The sequence below is a fragment of the Hemibagrus wyckioides genome, linkage group LG16, assembly GCF_019097595.1.
Source record: "Hemibagrus wyckioides isolate EC202008001 linkage group LG16, SWU_Hwy_1.0, whole genome shotgun sequence".
NCBI classification, from domain to species: domain Eukaryota; kingdom Metazoa; phylum Chordata; class Actinopteri; order Siluriformes; family Bagridae; genus Hemibagrus; species Hemibagrus wyckioides.
Window position 1 is genome coordinate 7,710,022 of NC_080725.1, and position 15,609 is coordinate 7,725,630.

Consider the following 15,609-nt stretch of genomic DNA (forward strand, 5'->3'; position numbering starts at 1 on the left):
ACGTAATAGGGCCCACTCATAATGGAGGTCACATTCTGGATCTTATACTAACATTCAGTCACACTTTCACAGTCGGAAGCTATCTCAGACCATTATCTCATTTCATTTAAAATGTGTCTTAGACACGATATATGCAATTTGCCATGTCACCTGCAGGGAGATTTACCGATAGTCTCCCAGAATTATCATCCACGATTGGATTATCAACTGGCCCCACAGAACTTGATCAGGCGAGTAATTACATGGAGTTATTCGCTACATCCTTGACATTGTAGCTTTACTTAAATGGAAAATAATTAAAAAGAAGAAACTAGCACCCTGGGACAATGACCACACATGAACCTTAAAACAAGCAACTAGGAAATCACAACATAAATGACATCAAACTAAATTATCAGCATTTCAGTTATCATGGAAAGAAAGCCTTCCGAGCCACCAAAAATCTCTTAGTGCTGTTAGATCAGCGTTTCTCTCCCGCCTAATCAAAGCTGATAAAAATAATCCTAAATTTTTATTTAGTACAGTAGCAAAATCAACTAGGAATAAAAACCACTGTAGAAAAGTGCACACCATCTGTATGCAGCAGCAATGGCTTAATGCATTATTTCAATGGAAAAATTTATAATATCAGGCAGAAAATTCAGACTATTAATTTAAAACCAAAACATTTGATAGATGATAATGTAGATAATGTTTCCATTTCTGATCAGCACTTTTGAATGATTTACTCCCTTCCCAAGCTCCCAGCGTTATGTGTTTCTAAGTGTGACCGCTTCTTCTTTACTGACCTGTCTGATCCATCCCGACACTCTACCCCTGGTTGGAGTCTTGTCACTTGGTGGTGCTCACTGCTGCTGGGGATAGATCTGCATGGTCAGCCCATGACCCAGGGGACTGTTGTCAGCTTTCGGCAGGAAGGAATTAGTGCTAAGTCTATAATGAACTCAGAAATTACGCTGAAAATTAGTTTGAATGGTTGCACTATTCCTCATGACTATAAACTGTTGAAGAAATAACATTATTTACATTTACATCACTTACTGTCTAGTGTCACCCAAATGAGGATGGGTTCCTTCCTGAGCATGCTTCCTCTCAAGGTTTCTTCCTCATATAATCTCAGGAAGTTTTCCTTGGCACCTCGCCTCAGGCTTGCTGATTAGGGATAAATGTTAGGGATAAATAGTAACATAACTTTAAACTTCATTTTTATTTTTATTCTATGTTTCTATACTTCTGTAAATCTGCTTTAAGACAATTTCCACTGTTTAAAGTGCTATACAAATAAATTTAATTGAAATTTAAGTGAACAAATAATTTTTGTTTCTTCCGTTTTTTTTTTCCGTTTACAAGTTATGGCCATGTAAAACATGTAACTGCTTTAGCAACTATTTTCTGCTTTGTAAAGACTGCATTGGAGTGTGGGCTGTGTTGGAGCATGTCAGTGTTTGCACATATTGAACAAATACGCCACTTATTTTGAACGTGCAGGACTGTGGTAGACCTATTGATTCTGATCAAACTAGTACTTGCTGTTCACGAATGAAATAAACAAGCAGGTAATTGTCATTTATGAAAGAAATAAACAAATTAAGTTAACAAGCATGGATCTGAATTACTGTGGCACTGAAACTATGTATGTATATATATTTCAAATTATATTTGTATCCTCATTCATGATCACTATCTCTAAATTAAACTGCACTGACTGAAATAACTTTAGTCGAAACAAATTTACCAGAGCTTTTCTTTGTCAATTAGATATGCCAATTTTAATCAATTATAATAATTAAAGTTTTGTATGGAAACTTGGCTTTTTGTAAATAAACATACTGAGTGAATGAAACAATGTCTTACTCGTAATATCTAAAAACATTTACTGGCGCCATCTACCGGTGTACTGATGTAATTTAACATGATGTTATAGGTCACTGAACAAATCCAAATGAAAATTTTTGGTGAACAGAATCAAAGGTTTTTGTTGCTGGGATTAATCTAAATTGCCACCGTTAATGGGTGGCCAGGGCTCTTTGATTTGTGGGGAGCAGTGGCTAACCCGTCTGTCCAATCCCACAGAAGATCTACTGTAGCACAAATAGCTGAAAAAGTTAATGCTGGCTATGATTGTGCACTGTGGCTTGCTGTGTATGGGGCTACGTAACCAAAGATCAGTCAGAGAGTCTACCCCATCCACCAAAAGTACCTATTCTCTGAATATCCTTGTACTGCATAGCATTATTTTCCAAATTATGTTAATAATTTATAGTACTGAATATCTGCAGTATCTCCCACTATACCACTTTATGAATGCACAGTTTACATCTTTGTTGCATACATGCTTAAGCACTCTTTATGATTTTGACAATAAACCTGAAACTGCAGCAATGTAATGGATTCTGGTGAATCACACTCTCTTTTATCATGTGGATGATTGGGTGAATGTGCACCGCTTACATGGGGAAACGCTCACCAGGATGTACTATGGAAAGAAGGTAAGCCTGTAGTGAGGCAGTGTGATGCTCTTGGGCAAGGATCTGCTGAGAAAGCTTTGGTCTTGCAATTCATATGGAGGTTACTTTAACACATACCACATACCTAAACAAGGTTGCAGACCAAGAACACTCCATCATGAAAAAAATGTTTCCCTAATGGCAGTGGCTTCTATAAGCAGGATAATATGCCCTGCCAGACTAAAAACATTGTGTGAATGGAAGAACAACACAAAAAGTTTAAATTTTTGCCAAGCTGGACAAACAAATCCGATCCATGGAGGCCCCATCTAGCAATTAAAGAACCTTAAAGAATCTGCTGTTAATGTCTTGGTGCCAAATACCACAGCACACATTCAGAGGTCTTGCCTAGCCATGTCAGAACTGTTTTGGAGCACAGCACAAGGGGGACCTACACAATACTGGTAGATGGTTTCAATGTTATGGCTGATCAGTGTATGTAGTAAAAAGTAAATGCAAAAACATTTTATTGTCATTTGTTAATATTATTGTCCAAAGTGTATCTCATTTCATAGAGATGCAGCTATTAATACATTAAGAATGTCAGGACAATTTTTTTTCACTTTAAAGAAAATACTGTTTTCTTGTTATGCTGGGATAGGATTTATATTGAATCATTATTGTGAATTTACAATTGTTCCAAACAGAGTCATGGTCACAGCAGCATGAATGTCAGAAATAGTTTTTCTTCAGTAGCTTTCTTCCATGATTGAAATTTATTATATGGTATATCAGGCAGGGAAATGGAGATATTCCCACCAGTGATGCCAGTCTCAAGTTCCTGCCATACCTATCATATTCAAAGTAAGTACACCAGTATCTTGCCAATTCTTTAGAAATAAAATAAGTACGTGTAGTGGGTATTAAATGGATAATTAACACCATATATCTCAAATCTCAAATAAGAGCATGGAATGTTTGAATCTGAGCAGTAAAATTAGGAAGAAATATTTGAGTTCAGCAGTGCATTTATATACAACTTATTCAAATCCTGCATTCTGTAAGCAATGTTATATGGGTGAATTTTCAGCTTAACTTTTGTCATGTGAAATTGATAAATACTTAATTTCATGAGGACAATCCTCATGAAACAACAAAATCAATCGGTGCTCCTAAAATATTTGGAGTCAGTCCGTTTAATGATATTAACCCAGTTCCTGTGTAATTTTATTTGCAATAAAGGTACTCCAAAGTCACAAAACTTTTTCTTCTTTTGTAGATATGGGTTTAACAGGAAAGTTTCATCAAACATTCTCTGTGGCTGAATCTTTACGTTTTACGAGCTGCTCCATTCGAGCTTTCTGGAAAGGCATCATGCACTCTCTGAATTCCTGAACCTGTGTCTTGCATTTCCTCCAGTCTTCATGCTCTGCCATGCACTCCTGGATTGCATAATGTAGTGCAGAACAGCCCGTCCTAGATATCAACTGATCTACCAGATCATTTTCCTCCTCAGGTCTGCTCCGGTCATGAGGCAAGGGTGAAGAACGGGATGTCATTCTGTTTAAATCTGGATTAGAAACAGGAGAGCAATATGTTGACTTTAAAACTGATATGGCTAGATTTGGCAATACCCAGCTACCAGCACAATCTATTACAGTGAAACCTTGACTTACGAGTGACTCAACTTACGAGTTTTCCGAGATACGAGCCGTCGCTCGGTCGATTTTTTGCTTTAAGATACGAGCCGAGATCTGAGTTATGAGCGCGCGAGCTTACACCACCCGCCACTTGGTAGCCCAGCGAGGGGTCAGTTCACGTGGTTATCTCTCCAGGTCGTGCGTTGGCGCTGTGTAACGACACTTCATCACTCATTTTTCAAACATTTTGAAAGTGAGGAAGAAACAAACCTCCTTGGACAGGTTTTTATTGAAACGCCCTGCAAGTGAAAGCGAGGAAAGTGTGGCGAAAAAGGCAAAAGTCAGTGAAGAAGATGATTAAGTGAAGTGAAAAAAAAAAGAAGTAATTAAGTTTAGTGATAAAGTGTAGCATAGTGTGTAAGTTAAATTTAGCAATTAATTGTAGCATTAAGTCTGTAGTGAGTAAGTTAAGCGATAGAGCACGAAATGAAAAACTCAGCTGCCTCCGCTAGCATCTTCGTCTGATCTTCAACGTAAATCTTCTTCTTCTTCTTTCGGCTTTTCCCTTCAGGGGTCGCCACAGCGAATCATCTCTCAGGTTTTCCTCCACCTGCTCCCTGCTCTCACTACAGATCACAATGTCATCTGCAAACATCATTGTCCAAGGAGACTCCTGTCTGACCTCCTCTGACAACTGGTCCATCACCACAGCAAACAGGAAGGGGCTCAGAGCCGATCCCTGATGCAGTCCCACCTCCACTTTGAACTCCTCTGTCTGCCCTACAGCACACCTCACCACTGTCCTGCTCCTCTCATACATGTCCTACACCACTCTGACATACTTCTCTGCTACTCCTGACTTCCTCATAGAGTACCACAGCTCTTCTCTTGGCACCCTGTCATACGCTTTCTCCAAGTCTACAAACACACAGTGCAACTCTCTCTGACCATCCCTATACTTCTCTATCAACATTCTCAGAGCAAAAATTGCATCTGTTGTGCTCTTTCTGGGCATGAAGCCATACTGCTGCTCACAAATTTCCACTACCTTCCTTAACCCAGCTTCCACTACTCTTTACCATAGCTTCATTGTATGGCTCATCAACTTTATCCCCCTATAGTTGTTGCAACTCTGCACGTTACCCTTATTCTTAAAGATCAGCACTAATACACTTCTTCTCCATTCCTCAGGCATCTTCTCACTCTCTAAAACCCTGTTAAACAGACTAGTTAAAAATTCCACTGCCCCCTCTCCTAGACACTTCCAGACCTCCACCGGGATGTCGTCAGGACCAACTGCCTTTCCACTTTTCATCCTCTTCAAAGCCTTCCTGACTTCATCCTTTCTAATCTTATCTACTTTCTGTTCCACAGAGTTCACCCTTTCTACTCTTTTTTCCCTCTCATTTTCCTCATTCATCAGCTCCTCAAAGTACTCCTTCCATCTCCACTGACGATTCGCATGGTTAAATTTGGCAATGTTTTACGCCGGATGCCCTTCCTGACGCAACCCTCTCTATTTATCCGGGCTTGGGACCGGCACAGAAGTCACTGGACTGTGACCCCATGGCTAGATTGATCTTCAACGTAAATACACTTAATAAAATCAGTTTATTTCTTTACATTCTTTTTTATTATGTATTATTATTTTTTATACATTATTTGTTATTTATAAAGCACATTTATCTTATTTAAAAACACATGACAAAAAAATGTTGTGGGTTTTGGGGGGCTGGAACGGATTAATAGCATTTCAATTCATTTTAATGGAGAAATTTGATTTGATATACGAGCAAATTGAGTTACGAGCTCGGTCACAGAACGAATTAAACTCGTAAGTCAAGGTATTACTGTATTTCAATCAATCAGTTATACAGAACATAGTCAAATAGCTGACATACCAGGAAGTAAAATTTTTCTTTGTTAAGCATGTTATGATTTATACAGAGGAACTTATACTACATTAAAATGCAATCTTTACAGTGGAAATGTAAAATTCAATACCCACAATACTTTTCAAGATTTTCCACAGAAAGAGCGAAAAGAGCCACAAGAAAAAGGTTTGTAAAAAGATTGTAATGCATTACAAGATCATAATTTTTATGCACTAGGGCTGCACAATATATCAAATATATGAAAGACAAAATTCTCATTAGCAAGACACAGACCTCAATTATAGTACTGGCCTATATGGAGGCAAAATATGAGGAACCCACAACACTAATAAACATTACCTCTAGACATGATCCAAGGTTCAAAGCATTTGTCAAGAATGGCAAGAATAATTTGAGCTCCTGGGTATATCCATATATTATTATTAATTCTCTTCCTCTCTTTTGACACCTCATCAGCAGCAAGCCAAAGTACCGAAAACAAAAGTGAAAAAAGGATGAAGAAGCCTCTTACAGACCTCTGTTCCAGATACATATTCTTTTGAATTCTGTGACAGAACAATAATTGAAGCATAACCTACATTCTGATTCCAAACTCCACAGTTTCCATTGGCACAGTCAAAAATTTACAGGGCCAATTTTCCTAACTTAAGCAATGTGGCCCAAAATGAATTCTGTGTGCCTGCACACCATTTGAAAGACAGAAGGATGGATGGAAAGTGTGTTATTGAAAGTGCGACTAAAAAATGGAAGAGAAAAAAGCTGTTACAGACAGAATGACAGATGAACAATGTGAATGACATGCTGATCAAAAGAAAGTAGGACAAAATGAAAGATGGAGAGATATATAGAGAAACTGAAATAGGCAGATAGAGTGAGAATGGATGATATTGGTAGACAGACATAAAGTGAGAAAGTATTTCTTATAAAAATATAACTGGAGACAGAATAATACAGTGAGACAGGTGAGATTGAATGTCATTAATAGCAATAAAAAAAACACGTAAGACGTCATGACGTCACTAGAATACCTATAACGGTAAGCCTTAGTAGATTTGTTACGCAAACACCACCAATACTACTACTACAAATAATAATAATAATAATAATAATAATAATAATAATAATAATAATAATAAGATGAAGAAGAAGAAGAAGAAGTTGTAGAAGAAGAATGCCACTAACGCAATTCACATTAACCTGATCATTATTATGTCACAAGCAAAGAAAATGACTACATTTATGTACTATCTCAGTGTTCCACACGTCCTATACGTTCCTCCTATTTGTGGCTTTTAAAGAACTGTGCTCTTTGTTCTGTGTTCTTTATCGGCCATGTGTTGCTATCACATAGACTTTGTTGCTAGATGTGATTATTTTTAGACCGCTCCATAGTTAGACAGCTATTTTTTAAAGCTAGCGACAAATCTACTTTCCAAACAGATATTATCGAGGCTTTTCTGCACGGCATTAAAATAAAAATGGAGAGCACGAATGAATAGTGCACACGCAATACGACTTCGTAACCTCAGTTTTCTCGTTGCCATGTTAAATTACATCTTCTGTTTATTTTCTTGCACAGCAAATCATTCACTCAATCATTCAAAAGAATCTCGGAAAACAGCTAACTGGCTATATAAATGGATTTGCAATTGTTTCATTGTGCCATAAGCTAAAAAAACTGCCGACTGTATGCAAGGGGACAAACTCATTCGCCACTAAGCGTCTCAGATCGTATCTCAGACTGTATCTCGGGACGAAACTTCGAATACTTTTTCCACTCAGAATAATTTTATTATTATATAGCACTACATATACAATATAGAATAATATATAATTTTGACGTTAATTTACCTCTGTTTCCAGTTTCAGTTTGAGGGGTACAATTTTGAGGTTGCACAGGAATTTCGTAACACTGTGACGTCACGAACCATTCTTGCGCATGCCCACACCCTGCCCGACCAAACTAATTCTGCTTCTAATAAGCTATTTTTGTGATACCATGAATCTTTTGTCCAAATGTATCGAAAAAAATCACTTATATAGTTAGCGTTCGCTAGTGGCATCTGCAACAGTTACGTAGATGGTTTGTGTTAGAAAGAAACATCCATATGACACCGCGGTGAAGTTATTTTTATATCCGGACATTAAACAGACATTCGGAAGCGGTATTTTAGGGACCGTCGACAAATTACTGTATGAACGAAATGTGGTATTGTTACTTACCTGGCTACATGCTCCAGTTCTTCTAATTCCTTCTTAATTATATATATATGCCATGCGTCTTTCCATACTGCTTTTGTTAACGTATTAATAAGGTTGGAAACCCTCACAAGGTACACCTCTTTGTATCCAAAGTAATGTCTTCGGTGGGGTTTTTTTATTTATTTTATTTTATATTAATTTTATTAAGTCACTATTTCTTCAATAGCTTCTAGGTCATGTGACCATGTGAACCAAAACTAGTACCAAAATAATCTAATTGGACACCCTCAAAAGGTACACCTCTTGTCTTCACTGATTTTTATTAAAATGTTTATTTTAAAAAAATCTCTATTTCTTCAATAGTTTCTAGGCCATGTGTCCCTGTGACCCCAACCTAATACCAACATAATCTACTTGGTCATCCCTACAAGGTATACCACTTGCTATCCCAAATTATGTGATCGTTGATATTTATTTATTTTCTTCATTTGTTTAATTCCTTTCTTATTTAAATAAACAAGTCATCTTTTCTCACAGTTAAACAAAGTTTTGTACTGTTATTACCCAATGATCTTCTTAAACACACAAGCAGCATTTCCATATTTTTTCTGGCTGTTTGAAGCTGCAAAGTGTCCATTCCCACTATCTATCTATCTATCTATCTATATATATATATATATATATATATATATATATATATATATATATATATATATATAATTTTAGTTAAATTTACAGTAAAAATCAATAAAGACATTTCTTGGGATACAAAGAGGTGTACCTTGTAGGGGTTTCCAATTAGATTATTTTGGTACTAGTTTTGGGTCACATGACCTAGAAGGAATAGTGATTTTTTTTTATTAAAAGTTAAATAAATAATTACAAATTACTTCACATGATACATAATTAATACTATCTATTAATTTAATTATTATTAATAAGTTTATTAATAATTCATTATTAATAAACAAACGCTTTATTAATAAATTATTATTAATCAACAAACGCTGTATGCAATGACGCATGTCATATATATATTTAAGAAGAAATTAGAATAACTAGGGCATGTAGCCAGGTAAGTAACGAGTACCACATTTCATTCATACAGAAATTTGACGACGGTCCCTAAAATACCACAGAAACAGATAAAGGTGGGTCATTAACGTAATTTGCATCACGCAGGGTCGGTAGTTTATCATTGCCTAGTTCACACTGTATTTGTCTATTCAGTCGCCGACTAGTTTTGCCAAATCAAAAATAAATTTGTATAGTATGTACAGTACAGTGCAATGGTTTTAGGTAAGTGTGAAGAAATGCTGTAAAGTAGGAATGCTTTCAAAAATATATTTTAATTGTTTATTTTTATTAACTGCAAAGTGAGTGAACAGAAGAAAAATCTAAAGCAAATCAATATTTGGTGTGACTCCATTTTGGCTTCAATCCAGCATCAATTCTTACAAATGCATACTTTGTTTAATTCAGGCATATTTCAGGATCAGGTGTATGATTAACCAATTGTACCAAGCAGGTGATAATGATCATCTGTTGATCAACAGATGCTCAAATGTGGGTGAGAAACAGCCAAACTCTGCTCCTAAGGTGAGTTGTGGAAGACAGTTTCATAGAAGGGGTCAGCCCCAAACTGTTTCCACAAAATTGGGAGCATGAAACTGTCCAAAATGTCTTGGTATGCTGAAGCATTAAAAATTCCTTTCACCAGAATTAAGGGGTCAAGCCTGCCCCTGAAAAACAACCAAACAGCATAATATCCCCAGGTCTGTAGCTATTGGATTTCTCTTCTGTTCATTTACTTTCAATTTTCTTAATTGCTCAACATAACCTATTAACACTTCTGTTTTTTTAAGCATTCCTACTTTATAGCATTTTTTTCAATCACTTCAGACCTTCCCTCATGTGTCTGATTCTCATTAATTGACAATTCTCTTTAAATTATTGATGCTTATTAAATGAGAAGTGTTATGATTTTTCTCTTTTGTTGTTTGGTCTCTGATTATGACTCATTGCACCACCTTGACATTGGGATCCTCTTCATTGATCACAAAAGTGCTGTGCTCTCATCTCCACCCTATTTCAGTCCAGCTTCTATTAAGATCATCACTGACAGAGACAATGTGATAGAGAATATTTGGAGTTGCCAAAAGCTGTGTGCACCTTATTTGGACATACATATGCATTACATCTCTACTACCCCAAGTCTACAGGGAGCAAGTTTCAGTTCATCCAACAGATATTTCTTGTTGGACCACAGTGAACTAAAACCAAGTTTACAAACACTGAAAAAACAGCTTATAATTTAAAGAAGAGCCAAACACTGTCAAACATATTGTGAGAAGCCATGACTGGCTTTTTTAAAATCATGTGTCAAGCAGGCAGGGTGAACATTTGTCAAAGAAGGCCATGCAAATCCCACAAAATCCATAAAGTGGCAAATACAATATATTTGAGCTGTACCTCTTTTATCTACCTTTATCTAAGATCAAATACTTATAATCCAGTATGTCTTGTTATTAAGGCTATAACCTAACCTTAGCATACAATAATGAATATATTGAAACTATGTGTACATCAATCATCCACAACATTAAAACCACCTGCATGATGTTATCAAGGGGTGTATGTGGTCTGCAATAATGTTTAGGTAGGTGGTATATGTCCCACTATAGCATCACTCTGCCCCTGCTTACTCACCTTCTTCCAATAGTGCATCCTGCTGCCATTTCAGGATTCCATTGCTCCATGGTTCAGCATTGACACTCGTGCCCATTGTAGGCCCTGGTGGATGGGTCAGCATAGGCACTCTGAGTAGTCTGCAGCTGCGTAGCTGGTGTCCTTCCTTCAGAAAACTTCAGGAAATTAATGTTCCTGGCAATGTTATAATTTATAATATATGATGGCAATTAAAACAAAGCAGAGTGCAAACTGTGCTCTGTGAAAATATCAAGAAGGAAACTCTTCATTTACCTACAAATAATCTGATAAAACATATTTAACATAAAACTCAGGAAGAGTTTTTTGCAAAGAGTTAATTGCTAGCAGCACATAGCAGCCTGCATAACAATGCAGGCAGGGTGAAAAAAATACCATAACACCTTGTTCCCAGTATGTTGCTTTTGATGGTCAACCATTACCAGTCACTTTAGAAGGGATTCTGATTGAAAGAAAACAAATTTTTTTTTATGTAGTTGTACTACTGCATCTAGTGTATTCAGTTCATTTCATCAGTTCATAAATTAGCTCAGAACAAGCCTAGTGGCTGAGTGTATGAACGTGAATGCAGGTTTAAATGTAAAATTCTGTTTAAATTGTGATTAAAACAAAATTCATTTATGCTTCTAAAATAAAGGCAAAATCACAAAATCATACTTTTTATATATGGTGTTTATTTAAAATCATAATCTACAAAGATGTCAACAGTGTGCAATGTACAGCTGCAAAGTTATGCCATGAAACTCATTTTAAACCAAAATTTAAATGCAAAATTATCTCAAATATTCCAGTTATTCACTATCTCACTCTGGAAAACACACTTTTAGGAGAATGGCATTGTATTGACATTTAGATTGTTGTAAAAAAAAAAAAGAGTGGACATGGATTTCATTGGAGGATTTAGTTGAATTGGCACAATTTTTTTCTGTACTGATAATTGGATGCTAAGCCTAGATGGGAGAAATTGTCTAGATGGGAGAAATTGTCCTTTGAGATTTGTAATGAGTACTTGAAGGTCTAATTAAAAAACTTTAAGGACTAAAAAGTTTTTTTCTTGAAAATAATGAAATAAAGGTATAATTACTCAACTTCTAAATTGTTAGTGTTAACACACTGTCAAAATAATATAAAAAAGTTTGAAAAAGTAGTTACACAAATATTTCCCAGCCTAAGCAGCAGTACATGTTAAAAAGAAAAAAAAAGAAAGGGAAAGGTGGTTGTATGAAAATGGTATGTATTAAAAATACTGAGCCATATGCCATTTTGTACAAGGTCTTGGTTTGCTTTTTTATTAAGGTACAATTAAGATTTGTACCACTTAAAGATAATTAATTAAACATAATCACTCCAGATCTTTCCATTTTAGAAAGAGCCCACTGCAGCACCTATTCATGTATGTCCTAAATGGAGTCAGTGAGATCATTACAATACGTGTATAAAACAGTTTCTGTTGATTAGACCTGATTGAAAATCAAAAAATCCCATTAAAATATCAATAATGTCACCATCTTAAATATTACGTTGCTAAAACAGAGGCATGATTAGACATCACATTGTGTCACATAGGCAGGCCTCCATAGCCTGAAGCTCCTGAAGCTCCCAACAAAGAGGGTCACAGTGGAGAGAGAGGATGTGTCGGGCTAAAGGTATCACAGAAAGTGCAGATGGTCCATCTCCTCTGTAATATTAAAAGCAATTATAAACCTAATTAAAATAACACATTCAATGAGTGATATATTGGGATTTTTCTTATTATATACACAAACCCCACTAAATTCAATATTTACAAATGTAAGATTTTTAAATATCAGAACCCTGAGAAGAGACGAGAAGAGACAAGAAGAGACGAGACGAGAAAAGAAGAGAGTTAATTAATAATTTGTTTTAAAATAACCAGGAATATGTTCTAGCATTTAAAGTTTTTATGTTTTTCTCATATAGCAAAATTTTAAAAATTATATTAAGCACTCAAAGTTTTGTATGTGTGTAAATGTATTAAAAACACCATAGGAAAAATATTATTTAATCTTCTTCTACTTTCGGCTTTTCCCTTCAGGGCTCGCCACAGCGAATCATCTCTCTCCACCTATCCCTATCCTCAACACTTGCACCCACTAGCTTCATATTCTCATTTATTACATCCATATACCTCCTCTTTGGCCTTCCTCTTTGCCTCCTGCCTGGCAGCTCCATGTCCAACATTCTCCTACCAATATACTCACTCTCCCTCCTCTGAACATGTCCAAACCATCTTAATCTGGCCTCCCTAACTTTGTCCCCCAAACGTCCAACATGTCCATCTGATGTACTCGTTCCTAATCCTGTCCAAACTTGTCACTCCCAAAGAGAACCTCAACATCTTAAAAATGTTATTTAATATAATGTATATATAATTCAAATTTATGAAATTCATATTCCAATACTTTTTCACCTTACAATTTCCATATTATTGTAAAGATGGACAAGACAAGCAGGAGGACCAACATGTCAAGCTCCTTTTTTCTTTTTTGCACTGCTCTCATCAATTCAATAGGGTTTGAACCCTGAGACAGATTATTGTTAACTGACCACAAAATGTGACTGGGGCCATGAACCAACGTGATGCAATAGTATGATTTCACCATCACCTCATCATCATCATCATCATCATTATTATTGTTGTTGATGTTGTTTTTGTTGTTGTTTCACCCCTAGCGCTGGATAATGTAGAAAATTTATCAAAATATGGATAATTTCATATACAATATACAGCATATTGTGATACATTACATATTCTTTAAAATTAATAATGAATAATTAATTAATCAGTCAGTAACTGATTTGTTATCACCTAAACCACATCCAAATTATAGAATTACCTCAATTTTTAATTGGGCAGATGCTTTTTCTGTGTTGGAGTGTTGTGGGCTGTGTCTCTCTGTATCATGCTCTTCCGTGTTTGCTTTTCTAAATGCAGACTGCTCCAGCCTTAGTGATGTTAAGTGGCATTTTTTTAAAAATCTATCAATAGACATTTTCTTTTTTCCTACGATATGCATCACCCTAAAAAAGCCCATACAATGCTCTGTAAGATTTTTATGTACACTGCAATTCAGGTGTGCCCCTCAAGCGTTCTAGCAACACCAACAGGGAAAATGTATACATACGTTTGCAATAATAACATTGCAACAAATGTGATTTTGCTGACCATCACTGCCCTTCTTTGATTCAGTGGATCATGCCAAATTCACAGGATACCTTGATGTTAATTCTGCCATATTGGAGTTTTTACCATTTGCATTTTTTGCTTCTTGTATTGTGAATTTTTTTTAGATTTTTTTTTACTATGCAGGACATTTTGTCCACAGTGTGCAAAATCTTCTAAACCAATATCAAATTTCATGATATCTGCGAAATATCTCCTTAGAAAAAAAAAGACTGATGGTTCCAGTGGCTTCTACTATTCCTTTGTCAACTGCTGTCACCCTAGCAAATTTTGAGCACAAAATATAAATCATTGTATTTAGTTTGTTTTACTCCATAAAATAAATGCCTTTGTATAATAGTTTTATAGCCACAGGCCACCATTAGAAATGGGTGTAGACAGTGTAGACATAGAAATTTACATGTGTCTTACCCATTGAAATGTAGCTGGGCAAGTTTAAACTGCTGTCTCCCAAGCTCCAAACTGTCCTTCCCATACTTGGAACAAATGGCAGCAATACTGCTTTTTAAATGTGATGCAGCCTGCTGCCAAAGCCCTGCAGAGTATAATATAACTGTTGATATTTATGTGTGTTTATTGCAGTTATTACACTGTATCATTATGCCTTTATTACTTACTTTATTACTTTATTAGTATTTTATTACTCATGACCTATAAGCCACTTGTACCTATTAAATGAGCAACCTTTCAGATGCTAATGGTTAAATAGAAATATGTCTTATGATGTTCTTACCCATGGTAGCATATGCTCGGGCCATTGCATCAGCTAGTTCACCCTGCAGAGGGTGCGTCTTCATTAAGATACTGTCAGCCTGATTGGATGCTTTCTGCAAGATACATAGGGCACCATCTAAGTCAGAGAAAAATAAACATTACATTAATACAGGTATTTCTATAAACTGAGGCATACAATGTTTTATGCACACAATTACTCCAAAATACACTAGGTAGGTAGTTCACAACAAACTGATGTTGGCTTGACAAAGTCTGAAAGTATGATTTGAGAAACTGTTTCTTAAAGTTAAAAGAAAGAAAGAAAGAAAGAAAAAGAAAGAAAGAGAAAGAAAGAAAGAAAGAAAGAAAGAGACAGATAGAAGGAAACAAAGAGAGTGAAATAAGTAGATGACAGATAGACGGACAGTAGACAGACAGACAAAAACAGACAGACAGACAGGCATGATTATTCCGAGCCAGGATATGTAATAAGTATGATAAGTATGTCAGCCAAATGATGTCTGAGCAGTGACACCTGTGAATAAATTCCACATTCCACAAACATGAGGTTTTTGTTTAAACATTGTACATCTGATTGCTTCATAGAACACCTCTCCTCAAGCCTTCATTCGTGTCCGTAGCACAACTGGTACTATGCAAGCACCATTAATAAGCTTAAACAGCCGAACAAAATGTCTAGCCAACATAACAGAAATGCAGTTTTTACCCCATGTGCTGCTAATAATAAAAAAAAAACTTGTGCACATGAAAAGGTTTCT

The 15,609-nt window shown here is 35.9% G+C and overlaps 2 protein-coding genes across 26 annotated transcripts in view; both read right to left on the minus strand.

Annotated features, from left to right (window-relative positions):
* The window catches only part of LOC131366996 (cytochrome c oxidase assembly factor 4 homolog, mitochondrial), a 28,992-nt gene extending 20,864 nt beyond the window's left edge, over positions 1 to 8,128 (minus strand). For 11 of the 17 annotated variants that reach the window (XM_058412150.1, XM_058412149.1, XM_058412144.1 and 8 more), the window contains exons 1-3: positions 6,322 to 6,626; positions 1,042 to 4,017; positions 789 to 943 (exon numbers count right to left, since the gene is read on the minus strand). In XM_058412150.1, coding sequence (XP_058268133.1) covers positions 3,752 to 4,017; positions 6,322 to 6,553 — 498 coding nt within the window. In that variant the 5' untranslated portion in view covers positions 6,554 to 6,626 and the 3' untranslated portion in view covers positions 789 to 943; positions 1,042 to 3,751. Of the gene's footprint in view, positions 1 to 788; positions 957 to 1,041; positions 4,018 to 4,139; positions 4,321 to 6,321; positions 6,627 to 7,833 lie in introns of those variants that run through there. The other 6 variants (XM_058412155.1, XM_058412153.1, XM_058412143.1 and 3 more) reach the window with 6 other exon arrangements.
* A 3,437-nt stretch (positions 8,129 to 11,565) lies between these two features.
* The window catches only part of smyd4 (SET and MYND domain containing 4), a 28,771-nt gene continuing 24,727 nt past the window's right edge, over positions 11,566 to 15,609 (minus strand). For 3 of the 9 annotated variants that reach the window (XM_058411603.1, XM_058411600.1, XM_058411599.1), the window contains 3 exons: positions 14,850 to 14,966; positions 14,528 to 14,651; positions 11,566 to 12,589 (listed from right to left, as the gene is read on the minus strand). In XM_058411603.1, coding sequence (XP_058267586.1) covers positions 12,460 to 12,589; positions 14,528 to 14,651; positions 14,850 to 14,966 — 371 coding nt within the window. In that variant the 3' untranslated portion in view covers positions 11,566 to 12,459. Of the gene's footprint in view, positions 12,590 to 14,527; positions 14,652 to 14,849; positions 14,967 to 15,609 lie in introns of those variants that run through there. The other 6 variants (XM_058411602.1, XM_058411601.1, XR_009206859.1 and 3 more) reach the window with 3 other exon arrangements.